This window comes from Uloborus diversus, chromosome 2, assembly GCF_026930045.1.
Source record: "Uloborus diversus isolate 005 chromosome 2, Udiv.v.3.1, whole genome shotgun sequence".
NCBI lineage: Eukaryota > Metazoa > Arthropoda > Arachnida > Araneae > Uloboridae > Uloborus > Uloborus diversus.
Genome location: NC_072732.1, coordinates 111726358 through 111747080, shown reverse-complemented (window position 1 = coordinate 111747080; position 20723 = coordinate 111726358). Strand labels below are relative to the sequence as shown.

The 20723-nt window shown below is 32.8% G+C and overlaps 1 protein-coding gene across 2 annotated transcripts in view; it reads left to right on the top strand.

The window, feature by feature from the left end:
- LOC129215990 (excitatory amino acid transporter-like) overlaps nt 1–20723 on the top strand; it is a 126505-nt gene that overhangs the window by 92679 nt on the left and 13103 nt on the right. For both annotated transcript variants that reach the window (XM_054850121.1, XM_054850122.1), the window contains exons 2-4: nt 17018–17128; nt 19027–19225; nt 20054–20261. In XM_054850121.1, coding sequence (XP_054706096.1) covers nt 17033–17128; nt 19027–19225; nt 20054–20261 — 503 coding nt within the window. In that variant the 5' untranslated portion in view covers nt 17018–17032. The remainder of the gene's footprint in view (nt 1–17017; nt 17129–19026; nt 19226–20053; nt 20262–20723) is intronic.

Sequence of the window (20723 nt, the reverse complement as noted above, 5' to 3'; positions counted from 1 at the left end):
ATAAAAATTTGGTAGTTATTTAATTGCACTGTACAGTACAAAAATAAAAAAAACGAACCAATTGATCTGCGTAAGGAAATTAGTCTTGTTCAATGAAATTTAAATGACTATAAATAGATTTAATCATACTATTCAAAATATCATATGACGCTGCTGCCGTTTTACCAGTCATTTGGTTCAGACTTTAATTAACAATGCATTAAACTTTTTTTAAAATCACCAAAACTGTTTCTCATTTTTTAAGACATTAGCCACCTTATTAAAACATATGGGAAGGGAAGGGGGAGCAAATGAAAATTTTGTCAAAGCATTCAAAAATAAACATTTTTTGTTCAGATAACTGTCGTTATTCGGAGTGTTCACTATTTAGAGTGAATTATATGGAATGACCAAAATTAAGAGACTGAAATTCACAAAATTGACCGCTATTTAGGAGTGTCCGTTCAAGGAGGTATTAATAAATTTCTCTCTTAGACAGCAAGTGTTTAAAATTTAACATTGTTTGAGTGACCTTTTTTGAAAACAACTTTGTTTTTTGTTCTGACAGTAAACAATGTATGCATAAAATCTAACTTGACAATTTGAAATTTCTGTAGTGTAAGCAACTACAGGATAAACATTTCCAATTAAATCTACCCTTAAATATTAGCGGAGATTAAAAAAATGTTTTTTTTCCTGTTGTATTTTTTTTCCTGTTTTTTTTCCTGTTGTATGTAAGAGTTTGTATTTTCGTTTTTCGCTAAAACATTTTATTGAGTTCTGTTATTCAAAACAGATTTTCTGCAACTTTTCTAGAAGCGTCAAAAAATAAAATAGCACTTAACGCAAAAAACCTGCGCTGCATTCTAGAATCGTGACACTAAAAGAAAAAAACTTCCGAAATCTTAATTGTGATTATAAAAAACTACAGTTAGAATTATTTGTAAAAATATTTTTGATATGATTTCAATGGAAACAATTTTCCTAGCTAGCTCCACCCAGTAGCGTATCTACGGGGCCTGGCGCCCCTGGCGAAATTAAGAAATTGCGCCCCCCCCCTGTAGGGACTAATTGATTCGACGAATTAGGAAACAGTATTGCAACTTAAATATTTTTTTTTTTTTTTTGAATAGTTTTCACTGATGGCATATGTTCCTCCACAGTAGATGTAATGTATGTATGTGTGTGCCTGCTCGAATTTTATCATTCGGTGAAATTGGGATTTTCATTCAGCGAATTGAGAATTTTCCCCTTCCCAAAAATTTTAGTTCTTACCCCACCATTTTACTGACAATTTCTTTTCTTTTTGTTTAAGCTTCGGCTTAATCTTTGTCCAATTGAATTCTTTCTTTCTGGGTTCGTACCTAAGAGAAATCTCTTGGCCTTTGCTTGCATTCCTATTGGTTCCTGATCGGTTTATAACTTTGTCATTGGTGTTTGGCTAATCCGCTGTTTTTATCTTTTAAGCTGCATGCTTATCTGCTCTTGGCTTTTGTCGAATGTCTTTTCATCCATAAGCTCATTATTTTTTGCATTGAAAAAGACGTTCCTTGTAACGCCGAAACACGTTGTCTGTAGTAATCTGCAATTTGTGCTTTTTAACGTTGTTATTTCTTACTTTATGCTTTTAGAGGTTTTTAATTAATTTCTTCGTTAACTAATGTCATCCGAAGACGCAACCTATCTAAGAGCACTCTTTATCACAACTCTCCTTCGAACTTTTTTTTTTATACATCAAACTTATAACCCCCTTCCATTGTGTGTCGAGGGTTAAAAACGCGTCTGATATGTGGTATTTGTTTTGAAAATGTGGGGCGTGCAAAAAGATTGAAGTATGTATCACTGGTTTGTTATTTAAAACTTTGCTGATATATTTTAACGAATTTTTGAGTTTTATAAGTATTTATCATCGTTTTATGCTTTACTGAATAAATAAAAAAGATGAAACTTGCGGAAGCCCTGTCATAGCTGCAGGACACACGAGGTATATGCCGTACCCAGGTTGAAGAGCTCTGACGCAGAAGAGTTGATGAACAATGATACTTTTCTAAACTCATTTTCTTGCCCTCCATGTTATTTAACGAAGCAAGAGACAGTTGACTTTTAATAACGACAATCTTCTAAAGTTTGGATATCAATTACGTTCCGCACAAGATAGAGGGATATAATTTACTCAAGACTTTCACTTCCGCACAACCAGTAGACTTTTTCCTCTTTTTTTACCAGATTAAACCCGAGTTATTTTTGGAAACTTACTTTTTCTATAATGTGTTCTTTATCCACTGGTTGTTCTTTTTTTTTCTCCATTATTTCGCTTCCGCCTTGCTAGAAATAAATAGGTGTTTATTTTGAACGCCAGCTCTTCCTTTGCCACTCCTGTCACTAATTTGGGTCTTCGTAAGAAAGGTTTGGCTGTCATCAGCCAGTAACTTCTCTGTCTTGTCGGAACAGTAGAGAAATATCAAAACTCTTTTGAGCTTTCCGTCTTCATTCTCTTTGTAATCTTTTTTCTTTTCTTGCTCTTTTGCAATAGTTTCTTTTCCTCTTAAACTGCAATTTATGGGTGAGTTTTTCATGAGATGACTTTTTCCCCTATGTCAAAGGTACAATCAATATTTCACATGGCATAAAACAGAAGAAAAACTCCTAAAGAATTGTATAGTTAGTCAATAAGATTGTGAAATAATAAGTACAATAAGATTGTGAAATAATAAGTACAATAAGATTGTGAAATAATAAGTATAAAAATCACTTATGATGAATCACTGCCCAGTTTAGAGTTGCTTGCCATTTAGCGTAACTTTTTCTATTTTATGTCAAAATAGAAACAAATATTTTAATAACAATAGTGTAGATTAGAGTGGTTCGAAAAAATCTATTTTTTTCGGAATCGCTTTTCTTCTCAAAAATTGCAGTTTGATATCCTCAATTTTAGAAAAATAAGAAAACAATTCTGAGTTGACATCTTCAGTTCGCGCATGATGCTGAAAATTTGAAAAAATATGTTAAAAATCAAATTTTTCAAAAATTTAAAAATCTTTTTTTTTCTAATTTTTATTGTTCAACAACATAATTTCGCCGTACATAGCGTAGTTTGAATTTAAAAAATGTTTTACAGCTTTTATTTTAGATCTTTAATTCGCGCATACGCGTTTGAATTTGGCTAAAATCGCCTAAAATTTGAAATTTATGTATGCGCGACTAAATCTCTTATGTAAAACTATGAAATATTTTTTAGGTTCAAACTACGCTATATACTGCTAATTTATGGTTGTTGCAGTGTTGCACTGTAAAAATTAGGAAATTTTTTTTATATTTCTGAAAAATTCAAATTTTAACATATTTTTTCAAACTTTCAGCCTTATGCGTGAAATGAAGATGTCAACACAAATATTTTCTTTCTTCAATTTTTTCCCAACTGAGGATATGAAACTACAACTTTTGAGATATATTCCAAAATGAAAAAATCTATTTTTTCGAACCACTCAAGTGTAGATACATTAGAACAAAACTCTGACATGTTCCTAAATTCAAGTAAGGTTTCCAAGAACAAAACCCGGGAGTATTATGTGCTACAAAATGAAAGTATATTGATTCATGTAAATGATGCTTAAAAGGCAATCACAAACTTGCAATACCTGAGCAGTTCAACCGGAATAAAGTGCCAAAATGAAAGAAATTCCTATCTATTTAAGCCTGGAAGTTTGGTACCATGGATTGCAAATGCTACGAGAACTGTGATTTAACTTAATATCCAAAATTAGACCCCGAATACCATTCTTGTTACATTGAAAAAAGTTCATCAAGTTAAATATGTAACAAGAAATTCAATAATGAATAGTTACGAAATTGTCAGATTTTTTCTGTTTTAGGTGAAGTACGGAAACGCATCTTTGTTTTAGCAAAACAAAACTACAAAGGAATCCATTCGTCAAATTTTTAAAAGAACGAACTATTTAATATACAAAGCATTGTGTAAAAAATGTACAATTTTCACTTATGGCAAAAACAGGTCTTCACGTTGCTGTTTTCGTAAACAAGGCAAAATTTTTTAATTTTTTTTTTTCAATACTAGAAAAATAATATTTTGCAATCCTTCTCAATTTGTAAATTTTCTAAAAATAAACCCTTGTTCGCAGCCGATAGAGAGGTCTAGAGGTTAGATGCTGGTCTCTTAGGCCCAAAGGTGCAGGTTCGAACCCTGCTCCAGTCAGTGAAGCAGGGTTTTTAAAATGAAGAAAATCTATAGCGTCCAATTTGTATGATTATGTGACAAGTAAAAGATCCCTAAAGTACTTGTTTGACTTGGAGTTCTCTTGGCAAAATTCACATCCCAGTGCAGTTTCGCAACGGTTACAACACATATGTCTCTATCTGTTTAAGAAACTGGGCGTTAAAATTCTCGTGGTAATGGCATCCGCTAATAGTGGTGCTACATGAAAAACTGGAAGCTATATCGGGGGATCACACTAAGTCTTTATAAGTTATTACCCATAACGCAGCCCCATCAGAAAGAATGGACCTTAGAGCAAGAATATAAATATAGGGAGCCAGTCCAACCATTGGCTTATCAAAAGTTAAGGCTACGACTTCAAGTCACGTGATTCAACGACGAATGGCTGACACGTTTTGCGTGAAACTAGCGAAAGAAACCTGATTTCTTCCAATGCTTTGCTTTAAAATCTATCACATGACTTGGGGTCCTTAGATCTCGGAAGAAAATCTTCACTCGCTCCATTTTATCTCTTCTCAATGGAAAAGACCCTTGTCCGTAGTCTGATGTGATTAAGAAGTAGAAAGGTGCTATAGTCCGTTTTCCACGAGAAGGCACTTGACTCCGCCTTCATCACGTGATATACGATGATTCTATTTCGCTGTTTATGGCAGAAGGTATATTCGGATCATAGCATTTTGTTGTAAAAACAGCAGTTTTTAAAATATAAAAATAACAAAAATGGCTTCTGACAAGTGAAGCAAGTGATGTAAAAGACACTAAGACTTTTATGCACATTAAAATGCACGCCCAAGTTAAGGCTGTCTGGTTGTCTCATTTAGAAGCGCGTGGATTGCTTACCGATCACCCCCGCGTAAAATGGAACTCTGCGTTCGAGGAGGCGGGGCGAAGTGCTTTTTCGTGAAAAACGGACAATACTTCCAACAAATTGTTATCTAAACTTGCATAAATCTACCAAAATCTATTTTTAAACAAAAAGAAATATAATGTTTGGATATTTTTTTTTACCGTAGCAAAAGGAGCAATAGTGTCATGGTCTTTGAAATGTTGACCCATAAATAAAAGATGGATAAAATAAATTCAAATTTTGATTTTCTTTTTTTTTATATATATATTGAAACTTGTTTATCAGTAAGAGCAAACATAGGTGTTTTGTCTTTTAATAACATTCCTTTAAAATACACGAACTACACACAAAAAAAAAAAAAAAAAAAAAGAAGAAGAAGGGGGAAAAGAAAAAACAATCACGACTTTTGCAATGAATGTTTTCTGTCAAAGCTAAAGAATTTTCTATGGAAGTTAAAATTTAGTTTTCTCTTGAAAAAACAATTGAATACGTACTCGAAAAGTTGCGTAAGCGAAAAACAAATGTTCGATAGTTATACATCATGTTCTGTTGTCATCTTTTTGTTTTTAGGTTTTGAAATGAAAAAAGAAAGGGACTAACTGAAAATAGTATTATTTAAAAAGATAGAGTAAAAGTGATTTAGAACACTAATTAACTGCTGTAATATATCCTTGAAGCAATTAAAATACGTTAAAGGAAGTATTTTTTCGATAATTAAAATAGCTGTAGCTTATGAACATTTTCATCAGCTTTAATTGTCTTGTTACTGCTTCAGATCGAAAAGATTGTTTAAACGTTTCCTGGTTATTTTCTTTATAATTGAAAAATCCGGTTTAAGTAATTATCTCTTGGAAGTTTTAAGTGACCTACAGATATCGCTTCGTTCGAATCTTAAAAATAAATTGTTTGGTGAAACCAATTATATCATCAAGCTGCAATACATCTCATGGCCATTGAAAGAGTAGAATCTTGAATTTAACTTTCATTCGGCATAATTCATTTAGGGGCTGTTCATAAAAGATATCACACTTTTGTTCGACAAATTTGACTGCGCCCCCCCCCCCCTCCTTTGTCACAGTGTGTTACACTTCACTCCCCCCGCTCCCCCATCCCTTGTTACATGTCACGCTATGTTTCCGAAATTTATTTTTGTAAAAAAAATTTTTTTTTTCAATTACCTACTCCCCCCTCCTCCCTCCATGTCACAAACTTGCGAACATCTTCCCCCCTCAAAGCATGATATCATTTGTAGACGATAATTTAACTCATAAAAAACGCAGTTGTTAAGAAGTGCTGCGTAAAATGAAATGCTCTATATTTGGGGGGTTGCAAATTCTTTGAGCAGTCCCTTCATCGGACTTCTTATTGAGAAATTACGCGATTTTTATGTAATTTACAAATTTTTTAGTGATTTTTTTTTCGAAAATAGAGTTTAAAACCTTCTCTATATGAATATTGAAGTACAAACTGTTTAAAAAAAATGGAGCCGCCCGTAATCCCTCTATACTTGCTTTAGTTATTTTGGGAAATTTCAATTATTGAGTGTTCTTGGTGCGATTTAAAATGTTACCGAATTTGCGGTAATCGCTTTGGGATACCTTGGATAATTCTCCCCCTCCCCTACTTTGTAAAACTGCCTGCTACTATTTTTTGTCATAGAGACATTGTCGCCAAATACTAAACTCTTTTGGTGACCATAAAATGATGCTAAACATTTTCATTCTAAATGTTTCTGAAATAAGTATTAAAATTGGTTTATTCACAGCTTCGCAAACTTTTAAAATTTCCTACCCCCTTTAATATATCAAAAGGTTTGATTGAAACTGAAAAACATGGGGGAGGGGGGGGGGGGGGTTCGTGTCGGCACACTGCAAAATTTGGCGATTGTTTGAATTTGTGCAAAAAGACAAATTATTGGAAGTTTTTGTGCTGCTTATGGATTTGCCTAATCTAATTGGCAGATTATTTTACATTTTAACAAAAGTTTTAAAGAATCTCTTAATTACAATATTTTGGCCACATGGTGAAAATTGAGAAACGTAGCCTTTAGCTTCAAAAACAGCCACAGTTGAAAAAAGTCCCAAATGCCGCAGCTATTGAAATCTTTCCGCTACAAAAGTTTGGCGAGATTTCTGCTGGTCGATTGGATAATGAGTAAGTGTCCAATCAGTACAAATAAATTAAAAAAAAAAAAACATTAATAGCATTAAAGTTCCATTAAAATGGAAAATAATCAACCGAATCCATTTATAAAAATATTCAACAATACAACAATTCTAGCTATCGACAGAGAGTTGAGATGATACACTAAATACTGAATTGTGTTGATGAAACCCTTCGAACAGGAACTAAAAAGTTTATAACTTGTTTTTTATTCTACTTAAAAATTTCGAACGAATGCAATCTTCAGCATAAAAATCAGAGCTTTCGATGCTCATATAATGTTGATATGTGTGCAAGCATTTTTTCACCCCCATATTTGAGAAGTTATGTGAAAATTGTGTTTTTACGCCCCTCCCCCTATGAGGGTTTTTCTATCTAACTAACTGGACGAAAACTACTCTATGTGTTATTGTGAAAGAGCAACAAATATCCAAACAACAAACTTTCGCATATAAAGATAGAACAGTTTTGAGTTCGCCATGGCAATTGCGAATATGCTCGAATGTGAATAAATTTGTGTTATATTCACAATAATAAACTAAATATTTCGGGTGAAGGGGTGGTGGGGGGGGGCAATTGCAGCATTTTTTAAAAAACTATTTCGGGTTTTTTATTTTATTATTTATTTATTGTTTATTTATTTATTTATTTATTTTTTATTTATTTATTTATTTATTTTTTATTTATTTATTTATTTATTTATTGTATTTTCATTTTAATTATGTTTTAGCACAAAGCATTTATGAAAATTTTCACTTATTCTTGAAGAAGTTTTAATTTTTTTACCTCATTTCTTTCAAAACTTTTGCATTCTTCAAACAATGAAAATGCATAAAAGATTTCTATACATTTGAATTGAATAATATTTCTGAAAACAACAAGCGCATGATTGAGGATTTACGAAAAAAAATCTTCGTGAAGACGTATATGATCAACAACTTCCTTTGTCCACCGACAAACATTTATTTATGATGCATTAACAGATGTTATTCACCTCACGATCTAAGAATTATATTGTCTTCACTTTCGTTAAGTCTCGATTCTGCGTATCACTTCATAACAAAATATTTGTGGTAGAAACAGAGCTAGAAACGAAAAAAAAAAAAAAAGATGTCCCGTTACCCTTGAAATTTGCTAATCTGACAAATTTCGGATTAGCAAATTTCAAGGGCAAAGGACATTTATTGAATTCAAAACTTTTCTTGAACCTAATTTTTTTTCTGTTTGGTGGACAGGAAAGTAACGTCTTTTCTTTTCTTTTTTTTTAGAGAAATAAAATTTCAGAAAATTTTAGGTTTTGATCAGTAATGAAATTACTTTCATCAAGAACCTTTTGCCATTTACTGCTCAAAGTTTCATACCCCAATCGGAAAAATCCAACTGATTACGGAGCAAAATATCTGGAGATAGCAGTTTAAATTTCTGCAAAATTTTTAAGTTTTTTTTTTTTTTTTTTTTTTTTTTTTTTTTGTCATACAGCGTGATAAATCATGGGAAATTAGAAAGTGCGAAGGCAAAGTAAAATAGTTCATTTTCTTTATTTATTAACTCACGTATTCTTTCAGCAATTCGTTTGCATTCTTTCATTTATTAATTCACTTATTTGTTTTTTCATTCACTTATTTTCTTATTCATTCACTACAGTCGAACTTGCATGTAAAGATCACGATGAGACCAAGATATTTGCTCTTTATAATCGAGTGCTCGTAAAAAATGAGAGGAAAATAATAAAACTTCGCACATACTTGATTTGTTTTTCTTTCATATTTCTGTACATTACTGAAGAATTTGTTTAATTTGCTTCAAACTGTTTTACTATCTCTTTCCTGCGCTACTGATTTAGGCGGATACTCATAGTATCGTCGCTTTTCTTCGAAAAAGATTTAAAGTGTTCCAGCGTATCAAAAGTCATTGAAAATGTTGAGGGCTGTTTAGCATCAAATTCTTTACATAGAGGAGGGTGGTAGAAAGCTGGTAGATCGCCCAAAGCGGGTATGCATTCGTATGCCGCTGCATGGTGTGCAAGCGGCGATGCATACGTGTATGTCGTTTTTACTTGAATACCCCCGAGTTTCAATCAGTCCCAGCGAAGCAGAGGTGAAGCGGCATGGCGTAACCAGGATTAAAAATTTTAAAAAATAATGCATTTCTAAAAAAGAAAAACTGGAGGTATGTAACTTGTGACTAGTCGAAGACAAGCTTTTTTTTTCATTAATTGTCAATAATATTACGTTGTTCTGACACCATCCGCCTAAAAACTTCGATGGTCACTCTGTTTGTTTGCTTTTTAGTTTAAGATTCTAATTATTGAAATAAAAAATATGCTTTCGGGTAAAGCAGGTAGTGCAAAGCGGGTATCTCGGCTTTTTTTTTTTTTTTTTTGGCAAATGTACTTACTGACTTAGATTTTCTATTTAAATAGAAAGATAAGTATAACTTTAAAAAATTATTTTATGATGTCAATTAGCTATTGATACTTACTTATCCAATTTAAATTGAAAATCTTTTTTTTTTTTTTTTTTTTTTTTTGAGCAATCACGATTGCTTATTGTTCTCATTTGACTGTTTTTGATGTTGCGCTGATTTTATTTTCCCGCCAGCACCCTCTGCCAGCACCACCGTCGACCGGTCGCCTCACGGTGCTGCTCCTCTTGCGAAAACAGTGTCCAGGTTGCGTCCATATCCCACACACACACACGCATACATACACACACCTACACACACTCACACCTACACATACACACACTCATGCCTGCACACAGACACAAACACACATGCCTACATACACACAAACACGAACGCCTACACACACACACACGAACGCCTACACACACACACACGAACGCCCACACGCACACAACACTCACTCACACATGCATACATACACTCACACACACACGCACCCACACACATGCGCCTACACAAACACACACACACACACACACATATGCGCCTACACAAACACACACGCGCATACACACGCTCGTGATTGCGAAAAACATAATTTGAATTCAAGATGCCGAAAATTCAAATTAATATAATTTTTTTTTTTTTAATTTTTATGTCAGTTTACTAGTCAATTGATTTAATCATCTGTTACTTCATATTTGACTGACAAATGTACCAAATCACAACTAGTTAAGCTTACCCGCTTTACCCGAACGACATACCCGCTTTAGTCCCACTGGTAGGGCAAAGTGGGTTTTTTAAGTATTTGTAATATTTGATAATGAATAAATAAATGGTTTGAAACAATGCAAGAATCACTTTTATTTTAAAGTTCACGATCCCTGCGAGGAAATAAAACCAAAATTTTTTCGATAAAAAGCCAAAAACTAGTTTTCGATCGTTTTTCGTTAACCAACCCGATTTGGGCCGCCCTCCACTACTGGTCGTCTCTCTCACTGTCGTTTTCATTTTTTTTTTTTTTTTTCATCTTTATTAGCTTGAATTTAAGCTACAATATCATCGGAAATGATAATATTAATTTCTACAAATATATAATTTTCAAAACCTTCTCTACTCCATTAATAATAAAAGGGCCGTCATCACTTGATTTACGACTCATGTCATCACTAAATTTCGGTTGACTTTAGAGTATTTAAAGAATTTTACCAAGGATCAGCTGGGCTGGAAGTCAGTAGAAATGTTATGACAGCCAAAAATACTGCTCGCTTTTAAGCGGGATTTGCTCGTTGAAAGCGAATCATACTCTCGTAGATTTAACATAGTACCAACCAAATATTTCCGACTTTCTCGCTAAATCTAGGTTATCGTTAAATCGGGGCTTGATATAAAAAAACGAGTTTAACTTCATTTTACTCAATCATTTATTTTTTCTCACATAATTGTTTATTTATTTAATGATTTAGTAGGGGAGGGTGGCCCAAAGCGGGTAGGCCGCCCAAAGTGGGTAGGCCTTCGTATGTCCCCCCCCCCCCATGGTATGTATGCGTACGTATGTCATATTTACATGAACTCCCCCGAGTTTTAACCTGTCCCAGCGAAGCAACAGTAAAGTGGCATGGCGCAATCAGGCTTAAAGTTTAAAAAATGATACATTTCTTTTAAAAAAATGAAGTTTTGTAACTTGTGATTAGTCGAAGACCAGTTTATTTTTTTTATTGTTAATAATATTACGTTATTCTGACACGATCCACCTATAAACTACGATAGTCGATTCGTTTGTTTCTTTTTTAAATTTAAGGTTATACGTATTGAAATAAAAAACGGGCCTTCGGGCAAAGCGGATATAGGATTTAATCATATATTTATTTATAATTTTTTGACTTCGGTGCTGACTTAGATTTTCTATTTCAAGGAATAAGTATAACTTTAAAAAAGCTATGTTTTTGGATGGCAATTTATTAGAATATTATTTCAATCAGTTGTTTCCTTATATCTTATAAACAAATGCGCTGACTTTTAATTGGATAATTACAACTTATAATTATATATATATGTATATATATATATATATATATATTATGGAAGGTATCTAGTAAATTATTTTAATCATTTATAACTTCATATTTGATTGTCAAATGTACCAAATCATAATTAGTTAAGCTTATCCGCTTAGGGTTCCCTGGTAGGGCAAAGCGGATTTTTCAAATGTTTGTAAAATTGATAATAAATAAATATTTTTTTGAAATAATGCAAAAACCACTTTTTATTTTGAAGTTCATGAACTTTGCTAGGAAATGAAACCGAAATTGTTGCGATAAAAATCCAAAAACTAATATTTTCAAGCGTTTTTCGAAAACCTACCCGCTTTGGGCCACACTATTTTGTCTTTCACTTTGCTCTATATATGAAGAGAAAAAAAATTAATTCCACTTTCTTTCTTTTTTTTATGAGGTACAAAATATGTGCTATAATTTTCAAAACAAAATTCCAATTTGTTCATTTTGAAAAAGGTAGGATTATAACTATTTCTCTTTGGGCCCACATTCCCTATTTCCCGAATTCAATATTTCGTCGAGACAGAATTTGTAAACAAATTACTGAGGCTGAAAATAAGGTTTTAAATATCAAAAGCATATTATGTTTAAATGTGGGATCAAAAATGCCGCTTTATCTGCTGTGAATTAAATGAAACGCATTTCATATGTATTAATTTAAATGTCTTTGAGAAATTAATGAATTGGCAGTTCGAAGGATCATTGTGTCTGTAGTGAAGGAGGATCTTTAGCGTTTATAAATATGCAGAAAGTGCTCTTCGCTGGCCCGAAGATTGGAAGTTGCCGTCGAGTAATGTTTTATTTAAAGATGCCAGTATGGGAAAAATAAATAATTTAGCTGGTCAATTTTTGTTTAATTCTTTTTCACTGCTACAAATTCTAAAGCACTAAAAAATATTTAAAAAATGAGGTGCTAAGCATAGTGTTATAGCATTTCTTTATGACAAAAATTGTTTAAACTTAAGAAAAAAATGAAAGGTAATTCCCCCCCCCCTCCCATTCCTCATAAAAAAGGAGGGATACCTGTGGAATAGACGATAAAAATTTAAATTGTTAGGGCAAGATGCTGTTACATTGCTATTTAAAACAGAACAAAAACTATCTTGTTTCTCCAAATCGTAGAGAAGAAAGACAGAAATATAGTATACGCTCTATGCATTACGAACATCTGTAAGTTTAAACTAACAGAACTGTTTAATAAGTTAATATCAAATAAATTCAATTTTAACAAATAAATTTCATAAAAATTTAAGAATAACGAATAAATTTAGTACCACACTTATAAGTGTAAGTTTAAGAAGATGACCTTAAAAAACAATCACATTTCAAAACTTGGTGTACAAATATCCTACGCAACAAACCCAACGCTAAATGCGATTCCAACTCAAAATTCCAGTAGAAATGTTCTTATATATATCTATAGATATTTAAATTTTTTAGTGGTTTTTATAATGGTGTGTTTTTACAAGTAGCATAATTTAGAAATATCATTTTAAGAATTAATGTAAGTTTTTTTCTTGATTCACAATATGTAAAGCTAATGTTAGGAAACTTTTTTTTTCTAAGTTGGATTTGGTTAAATAAATATGTATTTTGTTATGTTAGAATAAATAAAAGTTCTACTTTTGCTTATTTTTCTGTTTTTTAATGAATTTTAAGAAATGAAGCACCAAAAATATCACATCAGTAGGGGAATGTGGGACAAAAATGAAATCGTTAAGAAAAATTTCTTTTTTCAAAATGAACAAGTTGAAAATTAGTTCCGAAAATTACGGTACGTAAAGAAATAGCAATATATTTTGTAATAAAACTTTCATTGAAATATTTTTTATAGCAGTAAATTTGTGTCACCAAAAAAGAAGGTAGAGAATTTTCACTGCTTTTTTTTATGGGGCAAAATGAAAAAGAAAATATTTTTCGAATGAAATATTTTCTACTCGATTATTAAAGATATTTTTGATTAAACAAATGAGTAAATAAAAGAATGAATGAATGATTGAATGAAAAGGAAATTAAACAACTAAAAAAAGTTAAAACAAAAAGTTAATAAATGAGAAAAAATAAGTCAATTAATAAAATAGTGAATAAATAAGAAAATTAGTGAATGAATGAATAAATAAGAAAAGAAAATTAGTGAATGAATGAATAAATAAGAGAATTATTAAATGAAAGAATGTAAATGAAAGAATGTAAATGAAATAATTAATAAATGAATGCTTAAGTTATTTTATAAAAGATTAAATAAGTAAATGAAATGAACTATTTCACTTTGCCAAAGCATTTAAAATGCATATAAGTTTAGTATTAAACAAATAAACACTGCACTGAATATTAGTATGTCTCAATTGATGTTTAAAATGTTAATAACAAGAACTTAATCATTTAACAACAGCAAAAATTATTTTTGTCTTACAAAATAACATTAAAATATGAGCATCAATTGTTGAAAAGGGCTTGTATTATCATGTTCTTTGATTTACAGAGGTAATTTTTTCTTGACTGGAATCGACTACAAGTGTTGCTACATAGTTATATTATTACTAGATAAGTGGCACTAAAAGCAGATTAAATATTTCACCATTTCACTTTGCCCCACTCTTTCACTTGGCCCCACATTCCCCGACTAATAATTTCCCCTTAACTTCAAAACATAATAGAAGCTTTTTTTTAATCTCTCTTTTATATTGTCTGTGTTCATTGGCCTTTTCCTTCTTCTGTTGAATTTTGCGCAGATTATTTTGAAACATTTAAATAATATAAGTTGTTGTCTCTTTAACCAGTTAGATCCTGATTTCCTCAATACTTTTTAATAATATGTTAGTCATCAATGTTCGGCATGTAAGACAGCATTTTTTTTTTTCTACTTGGTTTGAATTTTGCAACATTCATGAATAGAAATCACTTTGATAACTGAATTAGACTTCATTGTCATTTCACGATTTGAAATGTAGATTTATCTTTTTTTTTTTTTATTAGATCCTTTAAAATTTATTCCATGTTTGTTATTGAATGTGTCAAGAACAATAGCTCATTGAGGAAGAAATTGTGGAATAGCGATAATAAGGAGCAAGTTACATGAACTTTTAACGCTGTGGTAAAAAAAAATAAAGAAGCTTAATAATTTCCAAAATGAAATGTGTTGTATGACTCAAAAAGCTGTACTCTATGGATAAAAAATCTATTGCTAAATTTTCAATTAGTTAATTGAAGGGCTCGGGGCAAAAATGCGACAAGCCACAAGGAGTGACATTTCGATAAAAATTTTTGTTTCTCATTACTAAAATTGAAATAAACATGACAATGGAGTATTTCATTCGGAGAAAAACGTATTTGGTTTTAGTATTGCAGAATATAAAATGCATAAAACCTTTGAAAAATTCTACAATTTTTAATTTTTTTTAATTTGAATATCGATCTGCTGAAATTTCACATCATGAGGCATCTTCGACTCCAACTCCACGGTCCTGGTAGTGGGACCTCCTGCTGGAACTAGATGGCAATCAACTTGAAAGTCTGCGAAAAAAAGCGAAAATGTGTTGCCACATTCTTTTCCCGAGCCGCCCTTCAATTTATTTTTGACAACGAAAAACAAAAGAAAATTAGTAGTGCTTTATTTTTTAATAGAAAGAAAGAAATGTGTAGGCGATTTTATTATTCAAGAAAATTATATAGTTAGGAAAACTTAATTAATTAATGTGTTTATTTATTTTTGAAATTTATTAAAGAAGATTTTATGAAAATTTTTTTATTAACTGCATTGTTTAAAAGGTGCTACTTTTTATTTATTCTTTTATTTACTTTTTACATATCTATTTCATTATATGAAAGAGGCATATTTTGTATTAGAAATCAGCTTTAAATTTCAAAAGGTTACGTTTGACATATTTTTCAGTATTGGACTGTTAAAAGAATATTAATCAGATGCTAGAAAGTCGATGGTAGTATACGGGAAAGCAGGCTCGTTTAGTTCTGTACGGAACTTCTTGTTGCCCTCTAAAATGAACGTAGCTACTTCTTCACACAGAAAAAAACTGAAGAATTATCCAATATCCCTAATTTCTCATTTAAACCAAGCAGAGAAAACTGTATCCATACGATATTAAGGTGGATAGAACTGCGTAGTAGACAGTACTGCTGAGTCGAAATAAAATGACCGATTCTGACTCCGACTCCGACTCTTGGAGCATTAAACCTTCAACTCCAAACTCTAACTCCAACTCCTTTATCCCAAAATCAGTACGACTCCGACTCTTCGACTTCAACTCCGCGGTCCTGGTAGTGGAACCTCCTGCTGGAACTAGATGGCAATCAACTTGAAAGTCTGCGAAAAAAAGCTTTGTCCCCATTAATTCGAACAGTTTAGTATTTAAAAGCTACTGATAAAGTTTTTTAGGCGGGGACGAATATGTGATTTTTCGTAATATGGATCCTTTCTTCCCCACAAAAATATGCAGTTTTAAGTATTCATATGTATATCTTTCAAACTGTAATCTTTGAGTGCTCGCTCAGCTCTTTTCATTTTAGGCATGACTTGAGCTTATTTCGTCACTAAAGGTGCATTGAACTGTCGATTACACTGTTAAAAATCCAGGAAACTTTTACGGTAAATATTACTGTAAAATGGAGTGTTTACTGTACAGAAGAAACCTACAGTAAATTGTACCGAAAAAAATGAACGATTGCAGCGCCAATTAATACACCACGTGACTTACAGGTGCGAAGCAGATAAAACTTTATTTTTCCTCACTTGATGTGTCCTAACTCGTATGCTGGGCAGCAAAGCCGGCTGCCAATCCGATGGTCTCGTGATCGAACCTCTGTTGTTTGCGTTTTTTAATTATCGTTATGTCTACCCTTAAAATTTTGCTGTAAAATAGGATTTTACGGTAAAAGCTTTTGGCAACATGTATGCCAGTAACTTTTACCGTAAATTTTCAGGATTTTTTTAAGTTTATGTTATGTGTTGCGTTTTGTTTGAGCACAGAGTCAACTCTCAAGCCGCTAGGGGCCTTAGTTTAATTCGAACAGCCATTTAGATGCATCTACTGTGTAAGTAAAAGCCGAGTTTGCGCAATAATGTATTTTTTTAAACCGTGTTTTGTGTTTTTATAATGTATTTCTGTAATTTTCTCTTATGCAGTTTTGCATTTCATTCTCTTGAATTCAAAACACATTTTTTGCTGTGTACTACAGGTTGTTTATGTACCTTGCCTTCATTTATAGGTGTTTTTGTTTGATCCGTATTTCCATTAATTCGGACGACCTGAATCCCCTATTAGTCCGGATTAAGGGGTTCTACTGCATTTCTAATTCCTATTGCCTTTGTTACAGACTACAATCAGTGTGATGGCGGGTGAGACGAAGGCGGACGTAAATGCCGCCAAGATTCCGATGATCGGCGCCACAGTTAACAGGCTCGCAGAAGTCGGTTGCTGGCAAAAGGTTAGTAGATCTTGATCGTGTAGAAAAAAACTCAATAAATTCTAGCTACTAAGTTTCCCGAAGTTCAAACTCAATAAATCTAGTAAAAGGAAAATTCAAAGACAAAAATAACGTTAGCTACGTAGAATTCGACTAATATTAGCGAATATTGTGGGGATTTAAGGGCAGTTAACTTAATCACTTCCACGTGGCTTCAAATATGACATCACTTGCACCTTGGCTTGGAAAGATAAACATACATTAAAAAAAATATCATTGGAGAAAACCAAGGATTTGCTCAATAATAGTTATTAGTGATTTAGTCTCAAATATTTGGTCTCAAAAGCATGATAATGTGATGTTTATTGGTTACTTTTTGTTGTCTGAATTGGTAATGCGTGCTTAAAATTCGAAATTTTTTTCTTCTAAACTTTGAAATTTCAAGGATTACTCACTATTGATTATATTGTTTTTACGCCCTAAAGCGCCAGTTATGTTAGCTAATTTTGCGTGTTCTGTGGCAAGAAAGAGCATTAAATGTAGATTTAAAAACAATAGTTAGTACGTTTTTCCAAAATTTTGAGTTGCGTCGCTTTCCTTGTCGGGGTGCGATCTAACCCTGCATTTAAAACTACACTAATTGGAGCATCATTATAATTGTTCCTCGAGGTTTTGACTCGTATCTTACAGAGTCATTAAACTAGAGACTTGACCTATTTTTCAAAATCACTCAGAATGTTTAAAACCGTTTAGTTGAGCAAGTTGATTAGATCCTATGGGTTTCTAACTTGAATTTAAAACTACATCACATGAGGTACATTTACAACTGTTGCTTAACACATTGACTACTAGGGACGAGATAACTCGTCTTCCAGAATTATGCTGTATGCGCTAGAGACGAGATAACTCGTCCTCCAGCCAACACGTTGCTATATTTTTTCAGCGGATTCCATTGGCTTTCCTGGCTGTTCTTCCGCGCATAGACAAACATTTAGACAAGGTTCAAAAAGAGAACACAAGATGGCCACTACTGCGTTTGCTGTGAAAACATTTTCTGATGCAAGCAGGCGTCCACGCGATCAAACGAGATAGCTCGCGAGCTTTTTGTGCTGTAGTCTGTGTGTAAATAAAAACGTAAAATGAGCAAACGTAAGTATATGTCACTCGAAGATGTAGTGAAATATGTTACTTTATCGGATGATGAACTAGTTGACGATGATGACATTGACAGGGGTCGCGTTATCATGCAAAACATGTACGTCCAAACCTACCTTATGTGTTGTCCCTTGCTTTGAAAAATATCACAGTGTGGAAAATTTCTAGGAAAAAATATATAGAATTTGTTTTGTATGCTGTATTATCCATGAAAAAGTCCAATAAAACTGTTTTCCTTCAAATTGCTTCAAATAATTAGCTGAGCGCAGGGAGTCCATACATAGGCTGTCGAAGACGCAGTCAATGTGTTAAAATTACGCTTGAATATACACATAACATCTACTGAGAAGGAGCATTGGGCATAATTGAAAACAATTCTAAAAAAGAAAAGAAAAAAATTACAATGCTGCCTCCTATTTGTCGAACCAATTAATCAAAATGTTCCAAAAAAAAAAAAAAAAAAATTCTAGGGTGACTTTCCATATGGGCGACTCGAGGGGGGAGGGGCAATTTCTGTAGTTCGCCAGGTAGACAACATAGTTACGCTACTGCTTCCATGCCAGCAGGACATGCTCCATATGACATTACTCCCTCCAGACCCAACCTGAAATCTCAAAGGTTTCTAATTCATTGGCCAGTGAGCGTATAATGGACGTTAAACCGTACGACATGAGTGTATTTCATTCCAAGACTGCTACACGGAACAGCAGCTGGATTTTTTATAGATTCCAGAATGTAATATTTTTTCAACTTTTCTTTATCAGACGCTAGCATGGATGAAGATCAACTTGCTGCTGATGCTCACTATCCTCGGTGTGCTGGTGGGAATTCTCTTCGGATTCTTGGCGCGCATGGGAAATTACAGCGAAGATGTGGTAGCCCTCGTCTCATTCCCTGGAGAAATCCTGATGCGCATGTTAAAAATGCTCATTCTTCCACTCATCATCTCATCCATGATTTCAGGTAAGTGTATCGAAGTCGAACTGCTTCGTTGACACAGGAGAACAATTTTTAAACAAAATGTCTACCGAGTTAGATGTTAGATTTTTGAATTGTTTAAGAATGAAATGGGCATGCTGATTTTAAAGCTGTAGTTGGTTTTTTCTGCCACATCATCTGGTTCTTTCTTTACACCTTGTGTGAAGGTGTAACATACCACGGTAGAGCGCGTATTACAGGAATACTTGCTGTTCTACAAGTGACTGGTATGAACCTTTTTTAATTGAAATGAAGTGTTATTTTTCCAAAACTTTATTATCATTATTTGTGATAAAGTTTATAATTTGTTGCTGGAATGGTCACTATAAAAGTCAACCAAAAGTAGGTAATATAGAAGGTTCTACTCAGTGTATTTTATGTTTTCAATACACGAAAACGAGTTAAACTCGTAAATAAGTTTGTGAAGATTGTCAGTTTTGTATTATTATCCTCTAAGCCTTTTTAAACATGTTTTTTAATGTGGTTCATCTGTAAGTGTCATGGCGATAATCTGTTGTTAAAAAATAACAAAGTTATAAATTGGTTAATTTTCATGCAATATATTAATTGGTTAATGTATAGTTATAATGTATAATGTATTGGTGTATGTATAGTCAAACTAAGTGGAATATTTCAATTATTTTACCCAATAGTGTACAGATTAAATACCTTATTACATCTAACAATGACTTTAACAGATTTTTTTTTATCACGATGTGCAGTACTATGCAATTTAAAAGTTTATCATGCTATTCGTATTAGAGTTGAACTTTACTCGTAGCTTCAGTACCAATATTTTTCATTATCTCGTAGGTCTGGCACAACTCGACCCCAAGTCTTCCGGTAAAATGGGCGCCCGAGCCCTCGTCTATTATTTCTCCACCACCATTCTAGCAGCCATAGTCGGCATCGTCCTGGTACTCATCATTCATCCAGGAGATCCTTCCATCAAAGAGGAAGTAGGCACTGGCACAGAAGAAAAGAAGGTCTCCACTCTTGATGCCTTCCTAGATCTCATCAGGTAGTATTACGTACCCAAATTTTGCGGACTACTGGATTTCCTGTTAACTACTCCATGATATAAGCCGACTGTAAAACTTAAAAGTTATACATCAGTAAACCTACAGCAAGATTAATTCTACAAAATGATGTTCACTTTTTTCGATAAAAATTTTAATAGTTTCATGTGGCAATTCCTCAAAGTTAACAACTGGGACTTAGAATTTGGCCTGATTGCCAATGGTATGTTCCTTTAAATGATAATGTACTAAAAGGAGCATAATAAATATGAAAATGTCTAAAAACAGTGTTAGAACATCGTACCTTAACACACGTTGAAATTGTGAAAATAAAAAAAATATTTAAAAAAATGTCGAAATGTTACGTCGAGCGGTAACGACAAAAGTGCAATGATATGTACAAGAAAGTTTTTTATTCGTGGTGGATTGATCGGTAAGGCACTTTACTTGTTGGAGAGCCCCAG